General features: G+C 36.2%; 1 protein-coding gene across 1 annotated transcript in view; it reads left to right on the top strand.

Moving 5' to 3' along the window:
* Ctnna3 (catenin alpha 3) overlaps window positions 1–24,378 on the top strand; it is a 1,180,588-nt gene that overhangs the window by 954,532 nt on the left and 201,678 nt on the right. The window contains exon 13 of the mRNA XM_090346411.1: window positions 1,566–1,717. Within this exon, the coding sequence (XP_090202537.1) occupies window positions 1,566–1,717 (152 nt within the window). The remainder of the gene's footprint in view (window positions 1–1,565; window positions 1,718–24,378) is intronic.

Raw genomic sequence — 24,378 nt, 5'->3', positions numbered from 1 at the left:
ACAATAAATGTACCTTTAAAAGTTCAGAACCATTTACCCTATATGGCATTTCAATTGACCAGAATGTGTAGGTGTTTGGATACACTCTTTTTTTTTGATAGATTAGTATAAAGCAGGACTCTATCATGTGTAATTGTAATTTACACAAAACCTGACTTGATTGTGAATTCAAGACAGGGTTATCCAATTATTATTCTTTCTAGATGACTATTAGGTAGCTCCTTAATTAAATTCACATTGCACTTGAAAGCATTAAGGAGTGTATCTCAGGCTTGATTCAGGTACTCATGAGACATTTTTTTTTGCCAGTCCTGGGCTTGAGCTCAGGGCCTGAGCACTGTCCTTGGACTTTCTCAAGGCTAGAGCTCTACCACTTGAGCCTCAGCACCACTTCCAGCTTTTTGCTATGTATGTGGGGTCTGGAGGAATTGAACCTGGGTCTTTGTGCATGCTAGGCAAGCACTCTACCACTAGGCCAAACTCCCGGCCCTTGATTCAGGTACTCATATGTCCAAGTACAGTATACCTACAGCAGCTTGTCTAGGTAATGAAGTGATAAATATATCATGTCATTATGCCATGCATAATTCATCTACATTGTTAGAGTGTAAAAGTTCTAGTGTTTGTCTCTATTTCAGGAATTAAACATTGACCTTGAAAGACTTAATTGAAACTAATATTACTTTATTCATAAAAAAGTCTATTGAGGAGCTAAAATGAAACTATGTTGCCCACAATGAAGAATATTTTTTCTTTCTCTCAAAATACTTTTTCTCATTTTATTTCACATAGACATAAAAACCAGGTCTTTATGTGATTTTTTTGTTTCACTTTCTTTTTTTCTTTTCCAGAATGTACATTATAGATAGGATACTATAGTGAATGGATGTGTTGATAGAGCTATTGGATTGCTATCTTATTTTGGTATACTGCCGTAGTTAAAAATCTCCATTCTGCTACATCTTAGTGAAGCAATGCTGGTGACACTGATTTCTCTGTATTTGGTAGTTAGTTCTTCACACTGGGGTAATGTTAGGGTGTAAAAAGATTTAAGTATTTTAAGATTTGAGTCATGATGAAGACTTAGAATATTACTTTGGATCTAGTGAGGAGAACTTGGTGTTATTCTAAGAGTAACTGAACACACACACACACACACACACACACACACACACACACACACACACACACATTTGTGCTGGTCCTGGGCTTGAACTCAAGCCTTAGGCACTGCTTTCAAGCTTTTTGCTTAAGACTAGCACTCTATCATTTGAGGCATAACTCTACTTTGATTTTTTGATGGTTATGTAGATATAAGAGCTTTATGAATCTAGTTACCTTCAAACTCTTTCTATCCTCATGTCTCAGCCTTATATATATCTAGGATTATAAGCATGAAGCACTAGTGCATGACAGCCAAATTGATTTGTATTTCTACACTAAAAATACAGTCCTTTAATGAAATATCTTTTCAAAATACAGAATTATAGAAAATAAATATAAAAACATGGATATTTATTTAAATGCAAAGAAGATAACCTTTTTTTCCTTGTTTATTTCAATAGTCATTCCAGAGTTTGTAACACAAGTGAATATCGCCTTGGAAGCCTTAAGCAAGAATTCATTGAATGTGTTTGATGATAATCAGTTTGTAGACATCTCCAAGAAGATCTATGATACTGTTCATGATATCAGATGTTCAGTCATGATGATTCGGGTAAGTTTGCTTTACATTTTCTTGAATTATTTCCACATTCTTCTCCATCTGGAATGTCTGTAATGATCACCAGAAATATTTTATTTCTATGCTGCAATGCCAATGCTGAAATCCATCAGAGCTTCAGAAATTCATATGCATCCCCAAAGTCAGATCTACTATCACAAACAACACCTTAATGTGTGTGGTTGGCTATAACATATGCAAATAAGCACATTAAATGTAGTGAGTGCAGAATGGATAGGATTCCTGTGTGCAGGTGTTTCATAGCATGTTCATGAACCAGTGAAATGGATACAAGAAATCTGCTTTCCTTTTTTCTAACAAATTGCACCTACCTTTCTCATGATCATATTGGAATTCATAAGAAAACCACAATAGAGAAGGCATTTCTAACACTAAACTTGTCCACCCTGAATCCCTGGCTGAGAGGATTGCTCTGTAGCAAATCTTACAGCTACTAGAACAACAAATGCCTGAGCTGGCCCAGTAAGAGATCATGTCTAAGGAAAGAAACATTACACCCCAGTGGGGTGAACTGTAGCATTTGTTGTGAGTTTATTGGACATTAAGAGTCCACAATTGTTTTCAGTGAACTATTAATGCATTTTGTAATGTTATGAAAATTTCAAGTAATTTCTTCAGAAAATGCAGGGTTATCTTGCTGTTAGAGGCACTTATCTAGTGGTAATCCTGACAAGGATTTTTACTCACAGTAATCTATTTAGAAGTAAGTGAGATGGAGCACAAGCGAGTCCAGGATAGAAAGGAAGCCAAAAATAATGAGCCACTGCAGGTAACCAGGGCTTGAAGGTACTGCAGAACACACTGCAGTACTAATCCACCTGAGGTGCATGAAATCCAAAGACTGATCATCCTTGGTTAAATGCTCCCTTCAGAGATATCACCTGGGCCACATGCTTAGGGCCTAGCAAGCTTTTGAGACCAAAGAATGCCACCCTCAGGCAGGGAGGCAGGTGCTTGCAGTGGAAAGATTTGGGAGGCCTGGTGTGTCTAATTTGCAAGTACAAATTGAGTTTGCTTTGAAAGCTTCAGGATTTAATGTTTAGCAAAGCCTAGGAGACCAAACTAGAAATGCCAAGATGGTGATGGCTTCTGAGGGATCTGTGTCTGGCACAGGTTTTCCTGAGGCATCTATAAAAATGGGGTCATATGTGGACTTTTTATCAATGGAGATCAGGAACTTCACAAGACAGATGATTGACACAGCAAGAGAAAGGCTAAAGGTGTCAAGTTTACAGATCAGGCATTTGGGGGTTTAGGATAATCTGAATGCAAACCCAATTAAAAATGTTAGAGAGAATATGAAGATGTATATAGGTAGTTTCCTGCTTCAAATGATTATATATATACATATACATGTGTATATATATATATATATGTAATGCTGAGAAAATAATAATACTATCCTTCTAATGTGAGTTTTGGTGTTTTCCTGGGCTGGAGTCACCTTACATGATGCTTTGTCGTGACTGTTGCAATTCTCAGTCACCCTGCAGTCCATAGGAGTTTGAATCGCTGATGCTGTACAGTGTGGCTAATCTCTGATGTTCAATAGATTCGATATATTAAACACAACTTTCCCCTTCTTATTTTTTACTTCCTATTTCAACTTACAATGGGATTTTTGGGACCTATCATAAATCAAGTAAAATCTGCAGTGAGGAGAGAGACAAGCTTATATTGAAGCAATTAGAAATTATGGCACTATACCAACACCATAACAGAACAACAAAGAAACCTTGCCAAATATCCTCCCCCTCTTTTATTTTTGATTTTGTTCTTACAGTGGTTTTTATTCCTTACCTGTATGATCTTTTGAATTATTAGTAACCCAATGCTGAGAAGTTAGGTGGATCCAGAAAGGAATACAAAATGTGTGATGATACATGAACTGAGGGCAACAGTAAACTCTTATCTATAGTTGGCTACTTGAGAAGATATACCATCAAAAGCATATATTGTTGCCAGGGTGGAGAATATATTTCTTTTCTGATCAAGTTGTGTAAGTAATGCAAAAAAAATCATAACTTACTTTCCTTGGGCTCTGGGATTTGAATTCTTATTATCAAGGTGCCTTATGTATAGCAGATCAAATTAGCTCACCATTATTTCTATATAATCTTTACCTGCAGCGGTCCTCTGTAGGGCCTGGAAATAATTTATTGCATTTATTAATAACCTTAGAGGACATTAATTTTTCTCTCTAGTCATTTCTTATTCAAGGGAAATACTTGTTTCTCTTAACTTATATCTCATGGGATTAATCTAGTATTTTGTGTTCTCCATTAGTGCTTAATTTTTCAGCAAGATTTTCGAAAGAGACTAGAAAAAACATATTCTAATTATAAGCTGTGGTCAAATAAAGTAGACTTGTTTCCATGTACTGTTTCTACCTCAATTAGAACTACATTTGCTGTCTTTTTTTGCTTTAAAAAAACTTGTTTTTATTTTTATCATCCTGCCATTGCATATATATTTATCCTTCACTTTTATGTCTTACAATCAGTCCTGAATTTAATTTTGTTAGATGTGGTTGTGTTTCAGGGCCTTGTGATTCTGAAGCAGGGCCTCTACCACTTGAGCCACATCCCCACAACTGTTTGCCTTCATTATTTCTCAGGGTCAACACTTTTTGTACAGTCGGTAGTCTTGAACTCTGATCTCTTTCATCTTCTGAGTAGCTGGGTTTACTGGAATGAGCCACTGTGCCTGGCCTCATGGTATTTCCAAATGGCTCCTCATATCTGGTTGCATTCTTTGATGGATCTTCATACAAACAACACTACTTAGAAACCTGAGATGTAGAGCTTTCCGAGTTCTTTAGATAATTAATTAAAAATCACATAGAATCCCTTTGATCAGATTGTGGTCTCCAGTAGATCGATCTGGTTAAGAGCCATCAGTGGTACAGAACTCCTGGAATCCAGTGCCACAGCAAGCTAGTATGTCCATAAACATATGATATGAAAGACAGGTTTTAAATATTTTGAGGTTGTGAAAATAGATAACAGTGTTTTTTTACATACACTTCATTGACAAAAAAGATAAAATAGATAAAAGTAAAGATGTCCTTACAATGATGGAAGAAAGGCACCCCTTTCCCTGTACCCCAGTTTCCTGGGCAATCTTGAGAGGAGTTTCCTAGAAATCTCTTGGGAGAAAGGCTGAATCCAAAAAGTGTTCTTTGGTTCAGGGAGATGAAACTGTCCATTCTTCCAGATTGTCTCTTTATCACAGAAGATAACAGAATTTATCTGGTGTAATATTTCCTGGCAATGTCAAATTTAATGCTGACTGACACGGTGGCCTTAGAACTATAAAGTATTTATACTTTTATGCTTTCTTCAAGGTATCTAAATAGCATCACTATTTACACAACAGGTTTATAATGATGCCATTGTAGGGAAAGACAGTCTGTGCTGGTCAGGTCCTTTGCAAATGTAACCAAATCCTGTGTCTGAATTTTCAGGTGTGTTTTTCAGAGCTCTTAGGACAAACAACAACAACAGCAACAACAACAAAAACAATGCCACGTTAAGGCCCAGAATGTCATAAGTTATAGATTTATAAAATTTTAGTGTATTTTCCTATATTCTTTATTGTGATCAATTTTTGTGGTTGCGATTATTTAAACTGTTGGAAATGGTTTTCTAAAAGTTCCCAAATAAATATGGATATGGGATATCCAAGTGGACTCATTGTGTGGATAGATAATGTGGTAGAATACATTAACAATCTCACAGTAGGGAGATTCTTCATTTGCATTCCATATGTATGGACAAATTGTACATTTATAGAGAGTCCACATAATATAATGGTTGAAAATAAAGCAAGAATCTCACTTGTCCCTGGTATCCCTTTTTGTAAGTCAGAATTAATATGAATCCTATATTAAGATGTTATAATGCTTATTCAATGCAGTAATAGAAAGGTAATGGTTAATAGTACTGTTTGTCACATAGACTACTATTATCTTATTTTTAATAAAAGGCTAGCACTTCAATAACATTCTTTTTCAAGAAGATTCACCATGTGGAATGTAGAAATACCCTCTAGGGCAACAGGAAGGGGATAGTGAAATAAGAAAAAAGTGTGTTCATTGATGAAGTTTTGCTTATATAAAAAGATATGATTGTCGCATGTTTAGAGATAAGTTATTGTAAACTTATAATGCTAGTTATTTAAACTAGCATTATAATTTCATACACCCCCTCCATTTGCCTCCCCTCTCCTCAGCCTTACACGTGCTAAACACTCTACCACTGAGGCGTTCATTTTAGATATGTTCATCTACTCAATGAATGTTGATTATTTAAGGAAATAAAAAGGGAAATAAAGTAGCTTAAAAATTACATAACCCTCCAGGCGCTGGTAGTGCACTCCTGTAATTCTAATTACAGGAAGTGGGGATTGATCTTGATTCCAAGCCATTCTGGGTGGGAAAGTCTGAGACTCATACCTCCAATGTACTACTCAGAAAAGCATAATATGGTGCTGTGCCTCAAGTGAGAAAGCACTCATCTTGAGCAAAAGAAGCCCAGGAACAGTACCTAGGCCCAGAGTTCTAGCCCCAGGACTGGCAAAATAACAGAATAATAACAATGAATAGCATGATTTATATGAGAAATTTTTATAGCAATCATTCACACAACTTCTAAAGTAGGATGCAGTTCAGGACACATTCAGTTTACATATGTAGAAAAACCTGGGTCTGATTATAGACCAGAGTCAGGAAGGGGCAGATGTATGGAGTTACCTGGAACTACACATGGTTTCTTGAGGTTATTTGCACCATCATAATTTCTCTAAATGTGTTTCCTTTTCCTTTGTACAATTATCTTTTAAGTACATGTGTTTTCCAGAAAGCCTTTTTCTTTTCATTGCATATGTGTGTAACTGTTGTCTCTGCTTTACCAGTTGTCAATCACTAACAATGGAGAATGCTTGTCTGTTACAACCAGAGTTTTGTGGAATTAAGATTGGTAATGGTAAAATAGTGAAAGAATATCGTATAATATGGAATGATATGATGAGTTCCCATCCCAGCACTACATTATATTGTTACCTTGAATGCTGTCATTATTTTCTTCACTGGAGAGGAAAATGGAAGTGTACTGCTGAATTCCTTCTTTCTGGTTTCCATACACTTAAAAGGATTAAGCTTTGCTTCTGATAACAGAAACAAAGAGTCCATGCAGCAAAGTGTAAAGTATGCATGAAATGAACAATGAAGATGTACAATGAAGCTCTAGTCCACATATCTACATAGTATCCTTTAACAATCATCTTTTTAAAAATGCCTTGCATAATAGCATCAAAAATAATATAACAAATTTAGTGGTATATTAAACATGTGTAAAAGCTACATTCTGAAATTGTATATAGCATGTTTTTTGACAGTCCTGGGCCTTGAACTCAGGGCCTGGGTACTGCCATTGAGCTTTCTCAAGGCTAGAGCTCTGCCACAGCACCATTTCTTTTTTTTCTATGTATGTGGTACCAAGGAATTGAAACTGGGTCCTCGTACATGCTAAGCAAGTACTCTACCATAGACCAAACTCCTGGCCCCTTATATAGCATTTTTAAGAAAAAAATTAAAAAGAACTAAACATGTGGATTAGTCATATTTCTATACTGGAAGATAGTATGGCTGTCAGTCATTTCCAAATAGATTTTATGAAAATTGAACTTTTGGTTACATGGATGGCTGACACCTGTAATCCTAGCTACTAAGGAGGCTGAGATCTGAGGATCATGATTTGAAACCATCCATGGCAGAAAAATCTCCATGAGACTCTCACCTCCAATTAATTACCAGAAAAAAAGGAAGTAGCACTTTGGCTCAAGGTGTTAGAGTACTAGCCTAGAGCTTGCTCAGGGAAGCCCCACAACCGACAAAAAATAAAATAAAATAAAAATGTATGTGTTTTGTCAGATTCATCAACCAACCTGTACATGTAAAATAATATTTAAATTGGATGTAAATAATATATGACTTTAAAGTATTCTATTTAACAGCTAATTCTGTAGAAAAGGCTGATTTTAATTAATTAATGCCATATCAAACAATACTAATCAGAACTAATTCTAAAAGCTTCCTTGTATTATTAAATTTTAAAATCTCACTATAAAATTAGGGCTTTTACATTTTATTGCTCATTGTTATATAAGTATTGGTGTTTGAGTTCTCTTTTTTTAATTCTCAAATCTGATGCTTGTAGGTCATATATTACCTTAGATGAGGAGTTGGTAAATTATAGCCTTCAGGCCAGATTTTTTTTCACCATAGCCTTGGCTAATGTGCCAAGAACAGTCTCAATATTTTTAAGTAAGTGACTGACAAAACTTATAAATAAAATTGAGACTTCTGACATATGGAAGATATAGTTAAGTTGTAATTTTAATGTCCAGAAAAGAAACCTTATTGAAATATGGCTCTAGACATAGGTTCAAATCCATGAGTATACAATGGTGAGGTACACTGGCTGTCCCAGAAACCTGGCTCACAAACTCTGAAGCATTTACTCTCAGTTCCTTGCACACAGCGAACTGAGAACCAGTGGTTCCAGGCACTCTGTCCTAACTCTCTGATAACATTAAGTGGCTTTTGCAGCCATTTATTTTACTCTTTCATTAATTGGTTCACAAAGCCAACTGTCCAAAATATTTGATTCTTCAAATTTTCTTTTCTCTCTCTTTAGTTCTGTAACCACCCAATGCCTCTGTTAACCCTTTATCTCCAGACTAAATTCTCATACCTCTTCTGTTTTTCTCTCTATGCTTACTTAATTCCATTTTCCTACGTACTTTTTCTCACACTTTCTTTTTCACATCAAATTAGATTCCCTCCATCCTCTCTCTCTCTCTTTCTTCCACCCTCCTCTCCTCTCTTCTTTCTTTTGCAGTACTGGGGTTTCAGTTTAGGACTTTGTAATTGCTAGGCAGGTATTATAATTAAACCATTCTCTCCAATCAGGGACTTGCATTTATGCTCAGAGTCTGGTTGGAACTGCATTCCTTTGATTTACACTTCCCATGGATGGGGTTTGACACACACACTGTCACTATGTGCACACTTTTCTTGGTTGAGATGGGGTCTGACAAAGGTTTTGGCTGGCTAGGCACAAAGTACTATCCTCTTGGCCTTTGCCAAGGAATACATGCATCAACCACCACAACTAGCATAAGTTTATTTAAGTGTCATGGTGTTTCGAAGATAGAGACCCTTGGCTACTAACTTCTATGCCATTTTATCTGACGTTGTTACCTGGTATATTCTATATACATTTATTTGTTTATTTGAAATAGCAAAGGGAAGGGGAGAAAACAAGATGATTGAGAGGGGGAGAGAAATAGGAACAAAAATATGAGAAGGGGTATCAATGTGGGAGAAGTAATGCACCTACTATCAGGTGAATGTAACTGTAATCCCTCTATACATTTCCCCGACAATCAAAAATGAAATAAAATAAAATGTCATTTTCTTCTCAGTATTGAACATCATTTGATCAGCAGGGAAAAGTAAAACAGCCTCGCTTTTATCACATATTTTGAGGCTCAACTTTTGAACTTGACATGAGGTTAACATTTATAAACTTTATTTTTATTCTCACAATATGTATTTTTTCCATTTTAATGATGTGGTAGTAACAAAGTGTGTAACTCTGATTGGGATGTTAAATGAATTTTCATCGTGATTTGTCCAATTAGGGGAAAACTTTCATGCTCAGTAGTTTCTTGGTCCTGGAAGAACTGCTGAGAACCTGTGGTTCACCTTCCTCACCTACTAGGCTGGATCCTAACAATTGCTTCTCCCTGCAGAGCCAGTCTTTCCTACCCCAGGGAGCACTTTTGCCTCCTAAGGCTGAACTGTTATCAAAAGTTCATGTCTCCATGCTCTGCAGAACCTCTGTTGACTGTGGTGAATCTAGGCAGGCACCGTTTCAAATTTATTTAGCATGCAAAGATTTAACAGCTTTTTATTTCTCACTGTTAAGCAGACTTCCTAAATTCATTGCTGGTACCTTTGTTCTTCATTCTCACTGGAGTCTTGCCTGGGGAAAAAAAACAAAACAAAACAAAGCACTTAAATCACTGCCCTTTCTGGGGGAAGAGTTATGAATCCTTTGTAGTGCCCAAACCAGTTTGTAAAGATACCAGCTAGCAGGAGACTTCTGATGAAAACTTAATAATATTTTTTGAAAAAGGCACAGAGCAAAGGCACCTTAGCTTTACATGCAAATTTAAGCCAGACCTTACTGGGAAGAGTTCTGCAAGAGAGCCCCATGCTGTTGCCTGGTAATGGCCAGCTAGAGCTTACTTCTCAGCACATTAAATGTCTTTCCTCCTGGGTGCCATTTGAAGGGACTTTTTGAGTAAGGGAACAGAGGTGACCAGACTATACACTGAGAAACCAATGTTAGGTAAGCTACAAAGGCGGTGTTAGTAAGTGATCTAGTTGCTCATGCAGGGAGAAGGATGTTTGGGCTGAAGTCTTTTGGGGAAGTACACTCTCACCGAAGGGTCAACACCACTGGACTGGCAGGGTCACGGCTGGTCTACAGAGGCTTTGATGCACACTGGTCTTACACTCCACGAGCTCCATCCACACAGGCATGGTTCAGAAAACTCTGAAGAGTAGTTAATCTGAAGGGCCACGCATGTTTCCTTTGAAATTACCTTCTTGTGTTGAGGGATAATGGCTGGGCTTGTGAAAGGAAGGATGAGAGTAGGAAGATAACTTTGCGGTGGAATATCAAGGATATTTTTGTAAGTGTGGAGTTTTGTGTTTGCAAGTGTGGGGTTTTTAACTCCATGTCCCATACTTGCTAGGTAGATGCTCCACAGATTGAGCTCCTCTTTAGTCATTTCATTTGTTTTCTTTAATTATTATTCAGACAGGGTATCTATATATGTGTGTATGTACATATACATATACATATATATATATACACATAAGTGTGTATATATGTTTTTTCAATAGACCTACTCTGGACTGGGTGATGCTGATATTTCCTGACTGTCTGGGAATAAATAAATAAATTCCAACACACCAACCTTATTTGTTAAGATAGGGTTTAGCTAATTTTTCATTCTGCCTGGCCTTGAGTAATATACCATCTCTTCCTCAGTTAATTATTAAGTGACTTATAAACTTATAGATAAAATAAACTTATAAATGAAACTTACAAATAAACTGTTTACTTTCATAAAAACTAATTTAATTCATATCAGGTATTAAATGTTTCTTGTTAGGGGACAGATATGCATGTTGCCCTGAATACACCAAAAGGGAGCTTTTCTCTTACTTCAAATAAGAAGTTTGTCTCTGTAGCTACATTTCCAAGCCAACTTTTAAGTGTTTGAGAGAAAACACTCTGAAAAAAAATCAATTTATAAATTGATGACTTTGAGGAAATAGCCACAGAGTAACTAACAGAGGGAGGGAGGCTCAAGAATTTTATATTTCTGGTATCTATGAAGCAGGTGATGTGGTTTCAAAGAGAGAAATATTCTTGAATCTGAGAGCAAATGACCTGTAAGAAATTGAGGTGCTTGAGGTCACACCATGATAAGAGAATCACAGAAGGAAAGGCAAGGCATGGTTAGGCCCCTGCCTCAGAACATTTCCTTTTCCACAGGAGAAAGAAACAACTCTATGTTTTTACACCACGGGAGCCTTTAGGCTCCACTGATTTGCTTTTGTTCAAGGGCCACTTATAAACATCTAAGCCCCAAGAAGCACTTTTTTGGACAATTGGTTGAAGAATACTTATCTTACATCTCTTCCCAGCTTCCTCAGACTCACCCACTTTGATTTTTGTCTGTTTCCCCACTTTGTGAAATCACTTACCCTTCTGGCATTTTTCTGCTAGCAGAAAATCCATGTTTTCCTGTGCAACACTATAGGAGACTTCTCTGGGTCTGCTCTACCATTCACTTATCTGCCATCTTACATACATCTCTTGTACATCCTCCCCATTTCAGCCTTCCTGTCTCACCAAGTTTATTTGTCAGGACAATGGGCATATTTCATCCTTGTTAATTTTTCTACTGTTTTCCTCCCCAGGCAATTTAAGTTATAGGAAATGAGGAAGTGTGTGTGTGTGTGTGTGTGTGTGTGTGTGTGTGTGTGTGTGTGTGTGATGTGTGTGTACAAATACTAAGGCTTGAACTCAAGGCCTGGGCATTGTTGCCTTAGTTTTATTTTTACTCAAAGCTGACTCTCTACCACTTGAGCCATATCTCCATTCTCAAGTTTATTCTGACTGACTGAAGATAAAAGCATCATCAACTTTCCTTCTCCAGCTGGCTTCATGATCTTTTTCATGAGCTACTTTAAGCCACCAGCACACAGCTCCAAGGATGTTGGCGTATGTTACTTTGTGGTCATCACCTGATTGTGAACATGTAGCTATCTGTTTATGATGACATCAGTTTCTTCTTGAAGTTTCTATAAAACTTGGTCCATATATTCATGCAGGTACAAAGACTATTCTTTAAAGATGGGATAAAAATAGTTGAAAAACCCTTATACATCGTTCTTGATTACGTTCACTAGCCTGTTGGGTTGTAGAAGAATGCTCTCCTAGAATGGAGTTTGCAACTTGCTGACATGTGGTTATGCATAATAACTTCTGTCATCTCTCCTTGTTTGTTGTATGTTCTGAAGTTTCTCAAAATTATCATAACTTTAGTGCTTGCAATATGTTTTATAATGTCTTTCATTGTAGGACTTGGAACAAAAGTCAAGAACTTAGTAAAGTCATAAAATATTAGAAGGACACTATAACAATTATTTTCTTTTTTATTGTATTGTTGGGATAATGTATAGAGGGGTTACAGCTACATTCGTCAGGTAGTAGGTGCATTATTTTTTGAATATTGATAAACCTTATGTTTTTGTCCCCTTTTCCCTCTCCCATCCTTCCCAATCATCTTTTTTTCCTCCCTTTCCTTCCCTATTTCAAATAAACAAATAAAGTATATGCTGTATACAGGGTTACAAAACCAAATACAGTAACAACATGAGATTAACCATAAGGGCAAAGAAAAGAGAAGAGAAATAACATAGTATATTAAGAACAACAATCACACAAGATAAACCTCTTGCTTCCATCTCCTAGAGTTCATTTCATTTAGTCTCATCATATATGATCTTATATACATAGGTTTTGAGCTAAACAATTATTTTCTAACCTTAAAAATATCTGTAAGATACTTTAAAGTACATTTTAAATGGTTCACAATTATCTGCTTATGTATGTACATATATAATTATTGGTTTGGAAGTAAATTGTTGGAAGATTATTTGTTAAGCAAAATCTTTGTAAACTAAAATGTACAGAGTTTTATAATTTTGCTCCTATTGAAGATTGAGGTTCAATCAGTAAGTGGGAAGAGAGAAAGAGGGAGAATTGGAGATAAACTGTCTCATATTTGCTACTAAAGCAAGATACAAACTTTAATTAAATGCTAATCATACTCTTTATGTTTCACTAAATATATGTATCAAATAAAGTTTTCAAGGATTCCTACTACTCTGGGTGAGGAACCTTCCAAAGAGATTTTAGAAGTATGATAATGTTTTGATGATGATTATCAGAATAACAAAAAAATATGAGGCTCAAATTTGGAACCAGGTTTTAGTACTTGCAGTGAGTTGAAAGCAAGTCTATGCCTCACATATTTTAGCTGCCTGCCAATCTCTGGAGAAATGTGAGAAATCAGACTGACAGTTAGGCATACTCACCACCAGGGCAGCCAAGTTGAAGGGATTGAAGTAATGTTTTTTCAGCTTCAGTGACTTGTTGAGTCAGTTCCAGAGTATAACATGCCACTGATTGCAGAGAATTTTGTGCTTAATTGACAAAAACAATTGCTAAGCTGAAATGTAAATGTAAAAGTAGGAAATGTAAATGCAAAATGATATGAACTCACCAATTAAACTCACAGAGACTCCTTTTCTTCTTCAGATGCCTGCTTTCTGGATTATAGCTAAGGCCTAACACATTGGCTTCAAAGGACTGATATCAGAGATGATGAAAAGATGATACTATATTGGGAACACTGGATTAGATATCAGATGATCTGGATTCTGGCCTAAGCTATATTCCACAGAGGCTTAGAAGACCCAATTCTCTCCCTTTAATTCACCATGGTCATTATAGTAAGGCTTACTGAATGTATTCCAACTCTCCTACTTGCTCTTCCTCTTTCCCCATCTCTTTCTTTGATTCTTCATTCATTACATAGACTTTGTATCCACTAATTTAGATAAGTTTTTATTGAGTACTCTACCATGTGCCAATACATCTATTAGACAGGTATATAATGAGATGAAGTAGGTAGGGTCTCCATTTTATGGAGTGTAATTCTTGTGGACAGAGAAAAGAGAGAGAGAACACCATTAAAATGGCTCTGGCCAAACCGTAACTTAAAACCTCAGCATGGCTAAATAAATAAATAAATGGAAACTAAGATGGAAAAGTAAATATAAGATTGGCAGAGTATGTTGGCTGACTTTTAATGTTATCTGACACAGAAGAGCACTGGTTGGTATTTGTTGATGCCCTACATTTGAATAGCTAGCTGATACTGTGGAATGAATGTATGGAAGTGAATCTTGACAAATCTACGAGTCTTAATAATCAGTCAATTCAATTGTTTTTAGCTTTTTACTCCAGGTACAGGTATTTCTGGCAAAAGGCAGGTGAGTTTTTTAAAACTCAAGTTCAGCTCTTTTAAAACGGGAGGATATAATTTGCCGAGTTCCATAATCTTTAGACAGAGGAAATTACATGTGTTGTTTTCAAGTGGAGTGTGTCCACATTATTTGTAGTTTGTTGTGGTTGTATAGGACGCAGAGAGTATTGACATGAACCGTAAGTTAACTGTCCAATATAGGAGTTATATGCGGCTATTGAACACTTGAAATTTGACTAATATTAATGAGATCTGTTGTGTAACTATAGAGTATTTTGAAGTTAGGAAGAAAAAATATATATATCTTTCATAGTTTTTTTACATTGTACATTTAAATGGATATCAACAATAAGATTAAACCAAATATATCTCAGTCATAACTTTTCATCAACTGTATCCCAACTAGTACAATAATTTGTCATGCATAAATGATCTTTAATGTGGCTACTAAAAAGCCTAAAATTATACATGTGCTGTACATTGAATGCTATTGCATTCTAGAGTTGACAGAGGAAATGGAACTAAATCTGACTGGATTTTTTGGTAATGTGTAAGGAATTGAGAGAAAGTATCTTTGTTTTTGACTTTTGTACTGTGTGAATGCTTTTATTCAAGTAACAACAAGTAACAATAAAGTAACAGAGGAAATTTGATTCCATTGTAGTACACTTCATAGCCATCAAATTTACTCTTCCATTGTCATGTTATATGAGACAGTGTATTGTTGGTTTTGAGCCTAGAGAATAAATTTTGCCTCTGATCAGGATGGAGTTGCCTTAGAGGGTAACTGCATGGAATTTATTTTTTCCCTTCAGTCCTAGGGCTTGAACTGTGGGCCTGGCCACTGTCCCTGAGTTCCTATTGCTCAGATCTAGTGCTTTACCACTCGGGACACCCTGCCACTTCTGCCCTTTTTGTGATTAATTGGAGATAAGAGTCTCCTAAACAAAAGTTCAGGCTGATTTCAAATGATGATTCTCAAATCTCAGCCTCCTGAATGGCTATGATTTAGAAGTGTGAGCCTGGGTCTCCTGGCTTACAGAAGGGATTTTAGGAAAGAAAATGTAGGACTGGACCAAGAATTCAGGTTGAAGAGGAGAAATGACTAAAGGAGACTGACAAGAGGTAACTAGAGACATAGAGAAGCAGAAGGGCTCTGTCTCAGAAATCAAGACAAAAATATTTCAGTTCCACAGTGTGTTATTTTAGGACTGGTGAGAAGATGTGTTTATTGTATATGGGACATGCAGTGCATGCTCTTATGCAGGCTTCTGTTGGCAGGTGTTCTGAAATTGATGAAGAAAGCCACAGCTGGCCAAATGAGTTGAGCAGCTAAATATTGAGAAAATTCCACAGCTTGTTGGAACTAGCTTACTTTCTTTCACAGTGCTTAGATCAAACCAGGAATTTTCTACAGGGGAAATATGTATTGAAATATGGTTTTCAGGAAGATAGGTTTTGCTTTGGGTTGCCTTTTAGTGGGAGAGTATGTTGTCTTCATGTTCTCATGGAAGAAAAGTAACAAGAAATAAAGTGAACTTGTTATTTTTGTGGAACTATAACATCAAAGTGTTAACCATTATATATTGGAATTGATCAAAAATTTAAGGAGTCAGTGTGTATCACGTTCAGCATAGTTATTTTCTGTTGTTGAGCTGTGGTTCTTGGCTTGGAAAGCTTCTTCTTTTTTAATTTTTTTGGCCAGTCTTGGGGCTTGAACTACTCAGGGCTTGGAACACTGTCTTGTCCTTGGACACTTTTTGTTCAAGGCTAACACTCTGTCACTTGAGCTCCAGCACCTCTTCTGGCTTTTTCTATGTATGTGGTAATGAAGAATCAAACCCAAGGCTTTGTGCATGCTAGGTGAGCACTCTATCATTAGGCCAAACTCCTGGCCTAGGTTTCTCCTTTTTTGATCCTTTAATGAATTTTGGAAGAGAATCACGAGTTTTTGCTTGTGGAATTTTTGAAATAATTGTCATTTTTTAAAAAATACTCTCTGTTGGTTATCTCATATGGTTACAGTATCTCACTTTGTTACTTGATATATCAGATGTATTTGTATTTGGTTATTTGAAATTGGATTGGGAACGGGGGAAAACAAGATGAGGGATGGGGGTGGGGGAAAGGGAAATGGGGACCAAGACATGTGAAAGGATATCAATGTATGGGAATTAGTGCACCATCTATCTGGCAAATATCATGTAACCCTTCTATTAATTACAATAAAAATATATATAAAAAAGAAAAAGAAGAGTAAGAAAGTTTTAAGTGCTAAGCACACACTTGACGAAATGATTGGATAACTGTGTGAGCAAAGCCCACTTTTTCTGGGCCTGTGGCATATAGATGAAATCTATGTCTATTAAATTGGTCTCACATGAACTCTTATGTTATCTCAGGCTGAGTCAGGCCTTCCATTGGTAATCTTCCATATATTATATGCAAAGATAATACAGACATATTTCTTTTTACATTTTTATTGTAATTAATAGAAGGGTTACAGTTATATTTGCCAGAAAGGAGGTGCATTACTTCAAAAACATTGCTTTTACAGTATCTTACCTTGTTATCTGGTATATTGTATATATGTATATTTGTTTATTTGAAATAGGAAAGGGAAGGAGGAAACAAAAACAAAAAAACAAATTTCTTAAAAAAAATAAAACTAGACCTCTTATTTCCTTAAAAAAATACTCTCTGTTATTCCTCTTCATCTAATGGTGGCTTTTGATTTAATCTCGGTTCCTTCTTTGAAGGAAGGATTAACTCCTGTGTTCTGTCTCCCAACTACAGGTTTATTATCATAATTAGTAGTTTCCTGATTACAGATACAATAAGAACTGGAACTTCATATTACTTTTAGAAGAAAGTACCATTTTCTCCTTGATCAAACTGAAAAGGATTTACCCACTGGTTATACAAGAACATTTCCTGTATAATACTACTAATAAATAATCTTTCCCCTTAACTCTTTTCCTTGCTAATAATTTTACACTGTTTATAATAGATTTCAAAATCACTTTAAAAATTATTATATAAATAAAAATAAATATTAGTCAATACAACTGTTTAAAATAATGTTTTATTATGAAAATAGCACTATTGTGAAAAAGTGTAACAATGGATCACAGTTAACTTAAGCTTAACTTTCTTATTCCCCCATGTCAATTTTCTTCTTAGATTATTTTATTTTAGTAGTTAGTTACATATGTTTTCAGATCATTTCTACATAAATGGCACATGTATGCTCATCTGGGTAGATTTTTTTGTAAAAATATCACCATTTTATATTCAATATTTGATATAGATACCACCATTCTATATTCAATCTTGTGATGTTATAAGGAAACTCAGTCATGAGAAAAAGAAGCTGCCACTTAAGAGGCCAAATTGTGAGTCTTTATTGGAAAGCTGAAGGACTACTGCTGGACTCATGTCTCAAACACCAGCAGCCCTGAATGCAAGCAGCATAAAGCTTATACATGCCAAAAACACATAAAATGTGTGGAATCAAACCCAACAAGAGTGTTCAGACATGATTAGAATAAACCAGTTCAGGACACTTGAACCTAACACAGGAGCAAACCATCTAGAAAAACCATCAGGGGAAATCAAGGGCTAATTATCTAGGGGAAGCCTAGATCCAATCTCCTTAATTATTGAAACTTGATTTGACTTTTATAATCGAATTTTGTCAGGTCTATAGTCTCTTTTTATAACCCTAAATAAAAATTAGCATAGACCTTATCAACCATTGGTGGAATAACTTAGTTCTTCTGAATGTTTCCTCTTGGTGGGAAAATAATGAAAAAGGAGTGTTTTCTAGAGCTAGCACAGCAGAGCAAGAAAAATAACTCATAATTTCTGATTCTCTGTTGAAAGTATGGAAAGCCAATATAATGTCAGGAATGGAATAGTTTTTCGCTGCCAAAGTTAAACCATACAATCCTGAAATAATAGAGCTAAACTGAACTTAGATGGCTCCACCTTCTGCAGAGCTTGAAATGTGTTAGCTAAGTCTATGTTACCAATTAGTGTACAAATCAGAATTGGAATTCAGATCTACTGATTAAATTTTAAACAGGCACACAAGACAATAAAATGTGCATTTCATTCAATTTATTATAATATATTAAATAGTTCAAGCATATTACCTAATGGCATTTGAAATCACTGGTCAAGAACAGAACACATCAACATAACGAGACAAGTGACAAGCATCTTAGAGAGAAGGTGAAATTAGTTCTTCTGCAAGAGAAAAATGAGGTAGGAAGATCAAGTGAAATAATTTAAATGAGCTGAATTTGCTTTAGAAGTGGAGCAAAGAGAAAATGCTCTTCTTTTAAAAATAAAGTTCCCAACAGAGACTAAGAAGATCAAACAGAGGTAAAAGTTATGCCCTTGAGCTACTGGTAATGAAATCTAGCCTGAGGGAAAGAAGTTTTGTTGAGAGATCACCACCTGACTGAAATTTCACATCTAAACTCTCATTTCACCGCTACAACAATCCTGAACACTGGAAAGTAGAAAACCATTTGATTGATAGGAAAGGAAGCCTGTTACTTAAAATTATTCTACCAAAGTCACTTTGATGGACAGTGGTCCAACAGGATTAAGACTCAAAACACTTCGGCCCAGTTTTATCTGTCCTCCAAAGCCAGTCTTCATTGTGCTCCATACACGGATTTTATTACTATTTAAGGTCTGAAATGTTTGTTAGATCTGAAGTGGCCAGATATGAAGAGGTGGGATTCTTTAAATACAGGATCATGTCATCTGCAAAGAGGGATAGTTTTATTTCCTCTTTCCCTACTTGGATCCCCTTTATGCTTGCTTCTTGCCTTATTGCACTGGCAAGGAATTCTAGTACTATGTTAAAGAGGAGTGGAGAGAGTGGGCATCCTTGTCTCATTCCTGATTTTAGAGGGAATGGCTTTAGCTTTTCGCCGTTAAATATAATACTAGCTGTGGGTTTGTCATACACAGCCTTTATTATATTGAGGAATGTTTCATGGATTCCTAGTTTCTCCAGAGCTTTTAACATAAAGGGGTGTTGGATCTTGTCAAATGCCTTTTCTGCATCTATTGAGACAATCATGTGATTTTTGGGCTTGCTCCTGTTGATGTGTTGAATTATATTAATTGATTTGCGTATGTTGAACCAGCTTTGCCTCCCTGAGAAGAAACCTGCTTGATCATAGTGTATAATTTGTTTGATGAGTTGTTGTAGACGGTTGGCCAGTATTTTGTTGAGAAGTTTTGCATCGATGTTCATCAAAGAAATAGGTCTATAGTTCTCTTTCTTTGATGAATCTCTGTCTGGTTTGGGGATGAGGGTTATACTGGCTTCATAGAATGAGTTTGGTAAGGAACCTTCATTTTCAATTTTGTTGAAGAGCTTGAGGAGTATTGGTGTGAGCTCTGCTTTGAAGACCTTATAGAATTCAGCTGTGAATCCATCTGGCCCTGGGCTTTTCTTAGGTGGAAGGTCTCTTATTGCCATTTCTATTTCAGAGCTTGAAATAGGCCTGTTTAGTTGGGTTAGATCTTCTTGGTTCAGTGTGGGTATGTTAATATTGGCTAGGAATTCATCCATTTCTTCTAGATTCTCAAATTTGTTGGCATAAGTTTTGAGAAGTATGCCCTCATGATACTCTGGATCTTGGTAATTTCTGTCATGATACTACCATTTTCGTTTGTGATTTTATTTCTGTATGCTCCCTTCTTTTTTTGGTAAGATTTGCTAAGGGTTTCTCAATTTTGTTAATTCTTTCAAAGAACCAACTCCTTGTTTTGTTGATTCTTTCTATAGTTTTTTTGGATTTCAATTCATTTAATTCTGCTTTGATTTTAATAATTTGCATCCTTCTAGTGGGATTAGGGTTGGTTTGTTGCTCTTTTTCCAGGAGCTTAAGGTGACACATTAAATTGTTGGTTTGCAATTTTTCCAATTAGTTATTGTAGGCACTCAGCGCTATAAATTTTCCTCTGAGTACTGCCTTTGCCATGTCCCAAAGGAGCTGGTATTTTGTGTGCTCCTTTTTGTTAAACTTCATAAACTGTTGGATTTCTGTTCTGATCTCTTCGGCAATCCGAAATTTCATATGGAATAATAAAAGACCCCGTATAGCAAAAACACTTCTTAGCCGAAAGAACAGCTCAGGAGGAATTTCAATACCAAATTTTAGACTCTATTCCAGAGCTATAATTATCAAAACAGCTTGGTACTGGCACAAGAACAGGCCTGAAGACCAATGGAATAGAACTAAACACCCAGATATTAAACCACAGACTTATGGCCACCTAATCTTTGACAAGGGAGTCAAAAAAATAGAATGGAAGAAAGATAGCCTCTTCAACAAGTGGTGCTGGCAGAACTGGTTAAGCACATGCAGAAAACTAAAGCTGGATCCTTCTTTGTCACCCTGTACTAGAATTAACTCCAAATGGATCAAAGACCTGGAGGTAAAAGCTGACACACTGAAAACTTTACAAGAAGGAATAGGAGATACACTAGACCTCCTTGGCATAGGTTGAAACTTTCTTAATAAGGACCAAGAATCACAACAAATCACAGAAAGGCCGGATAAGTGGGACTGCATTAAACTGCAGAGCTTTTGTATGGCAAAAGACATAGCTAGTAAACTCATTAGGAAGCCTACAGAGTGGGAGAAAATCTTCACCAACCATACCACATACAAAGGCCTCATATTTAAAATATATCAACAGTTCAAAAAATTAATCAATCCAAAACTAATCTCCAAAGTAACAACCATCCCATTAAAAGATGAGCCAAAGACTTAAAGAGAGTCTTCTCTGAAGAAGAAACAAAAATGGCCTATAGACACATGAAGAAATGCTCATCATCTCTGGTCATAAAAGAAATGCAAATCAAAACAACTCTTAAGATTCCACCTCACTCCAGTTAGAATGGCCAGGATCAAGCAAACTAATAACAACAGATGCTGGATGGGATGTGGCCAGGAGGGATTACTACTATACTGCTGGTGGGAGTGCAAACTTGTTCAACCACTATGGAAAGCAGTATGGCAGTTCCTCAAAACAGTAAACATAGAGCTCCCCTATGACCCAGCAATTCCACTACTTAGCATTTACCCAATCATCCAGAAACAAAGACATATGAAATCCACCAGCACAACAATGTTCATTGCAGCACTATTTACCATAGCAAAGACATGGAACCAACCTAGATGTCCCTCAGTTGATGAGTGGATCAACAAGATGTGGTATTTATACACAATGGAATTCTATGCTGCTGTCAGAAAGAATGACATTGCCCCATTTGTTAGGAAATGGAAAGACTTAGAAAAGATCTTATTAAGTGAAGTAAGCCAGACTCAAAGGAACTTAGGCTCAATGGTTTCCCTCATTTGTCATGATCAGTAGAACTCTTGGGCTCTCCTAGCAGAGATTTGCAATAGAGCAAAACCTTGATACAAAAGGCCATATAGTATGACGCTAAATGAAAGGATCTCTAAGATATAGAAACATAAGCCATATAATGAATGATTGTTGTTCTTAAGGTACTATGTTATCTCTCATCTCTTTTGATGTCCCTTGGTTATCTCATATGGTTACAGTATCTCACTTTGTTACCTGGTACATCGGATATATTTGTATTTGGTTATTTGAAATTGGATAGGGAAGGGGGGAAAACAAGATGAGGGGTGGAGGTGGGGGTGAGGGAAATGGGGACCAAGACATGTGAAAGGGTATCAATGTATGGGAATTAATGCACCATCTATCTGGCAAATAGCATGTAACCCTTCTATTAATTACAATAAAAATATATGAAAAAAAAGAAATTCCATAGCAATAAAGAATAAGAAGAAACAATAAAAGAAGAGGTGGGAGATTACTTTGAACAATTCTGGGTAAGTAAGAATTGGAAAATATAATTAAATTCAATTATAAAGAAGCTATATTAAGAAAAGAGGAATGGTTGGTTAGGCAATGATTATTGTTTAAAGTGGGTTTTCTAAATACTATGAAAATGCCTTGTCATTTATCTGTTGTGGTATTACTTGCTTACATCTTAATTTGTTTGAAGGCTGAAAAAATTGAATTGTTAAATACAGAAAAATTGATAAGGGAACAAGTCAAAAGTGAGAATTCATATTTGGGAATGGAGGGATGTAGCTCACTTTAGAGCTCTATTATGACCTAGGAAAGAGAGGGAGGGAGGGAGAGAGAGAGAAAGAGAGAGAGAGAGAGAGAGAGAGAGAGAGAGAGAGAGAGAGAGAGAGAGAGAGAGAGAGACAGAAACAGAAATACAGACACAGAGAGACAGAAACAGAGATAGAGATCCCATAATCGTGCTATCACTGCCCAAATCTAGAAAAGTTCTGAAATCATATAGTTAGTTGTAATTAATATCACTCCTTAACAAATAATAGCTTTAGTACTATTTTCTCTGTAAGTGACATAAGACTATTCCTGATTGATGAATATAATTATATCATTTCAAATTTTGTGATCCACTCTGAATACTTCAAGGAACATAATTGTGCAAATGCCGTGATTGTATCCTGACTTGCAAACTTTTGTATAAATACCCAAGAAGGTATCATTGGGTCAGACAGTATTTCTATTTTTAATTTCCTATGGATCTCCAACATTCCATAGTGATTATACTAATTTACATTTTCACAACAGTGTATTAGAGGCGGATACCTTCACATTGTTTCCAGCTCTTTTGTTGCTTTTTGGACATTTGAAATGAAAACCCTTTGTACATTTCTTTGAAGATAATAATAAAAATACAGAAAATATAGAGAAATCTATTCCTCTTTCAAAGGAAAAACTGGTTGTAAAGCTAAAGTTTATATTTGAAAGAGCAAAGACTATTGGAAAAGGCAGAAATAATAATGCAGGAATGAAAAAAATCAATTTTGAAGAACAAAGGTTTGTCAATGATAGACTGAGTACAGACTTGAAGAAGTGATGGATCTCTCCATTCTCCAGGCAAAATGTGTAGCATTGCTAACTATCATAGAAGGTAAACATGGAAAAGAGATTAGGAGGATTAGGCAGTCCCAGATCTCATCTAAGCAGGCACTGGAGGCATCTTAGATTCCTCCAGGAGGACCACCATCTGTGGCCAGCCACTGCCCTCATACCTGATGACATTGTTGTGATAACTTGGTTCTACAGGCTAATGATCTCCTTCTTTCTCTTGTCATTTAGAGTTAGTTTCCCATAGCCTCCTAACCACACAAAATGGACACACGTGGTATCTCAATGTTGCTTGTCTCTGTGGCAATTATTAGGAAGCCATGTCTGGTAACAAATTGTGAAGAAAGACTAAACAAAACAAAACAAAAGCAACCAACTAACTAGTGAGACAATCAAACCAATGCAATAGGAGGATACACTTTAGATCTCTCAAACATGTAAATTAACATCATTCCAGAAAACAAAACAAAACAAAAAAAACCCTGCAGCATGCTGGTACTGTGGTAGATAGAGTTTATCCAAGTATGAGGAACCCTGCCACCATTTCGCAAAGCTTTCCCTGTAGAGGATGCTGTGTATTTCCTGCATCCACCTGGTCCATTTCTTTATAAATTCATCATGGGGACAATATTAGGACTGAAGTTAAAACTATCACAGAGGCACTCCACTGGCTAAGAGGAAGCTCATGCTGTAGTGAAATGGACCATGAAATCTTAATTGCAACACATGAACCATCTTGGTGAGGATGGATATGGATTAGCAAACAAGTGGAAGGGACTAAGCCAGGAAGGGGTCTGATGAAGTCTTCAGAGAAATGAATGGTCTTCCTGTGTCTGTTTGGCTGATGAATAATGTGCATTTGCTCTTGATGATAATGACAGGGGTGTTCATGTGGTTGATCAAAATTATTCCACCAGCTACAATGCAATGATGATGAATTGCTGCTGTCAAGA

Source organism: Megascapheus bottae, chromosome 15 (genome assembly GCF_031878675.1).
Source record: "Megascapheus bottae isolate mThoBot1 chromosome 15, mThoBot2.hap1, whole genome shotgun sequence".
Classification (NCBI taxonomy): domain Eukaryota; kingdom Metazoa; phylum Chordata; class Mammalia; order Rodentia; family Geomyidae; genus Megascapheus; species Megascapheus bottae.
This window is presented reverse-complemented; position numbering and strand designations above follow the sequence as displayed.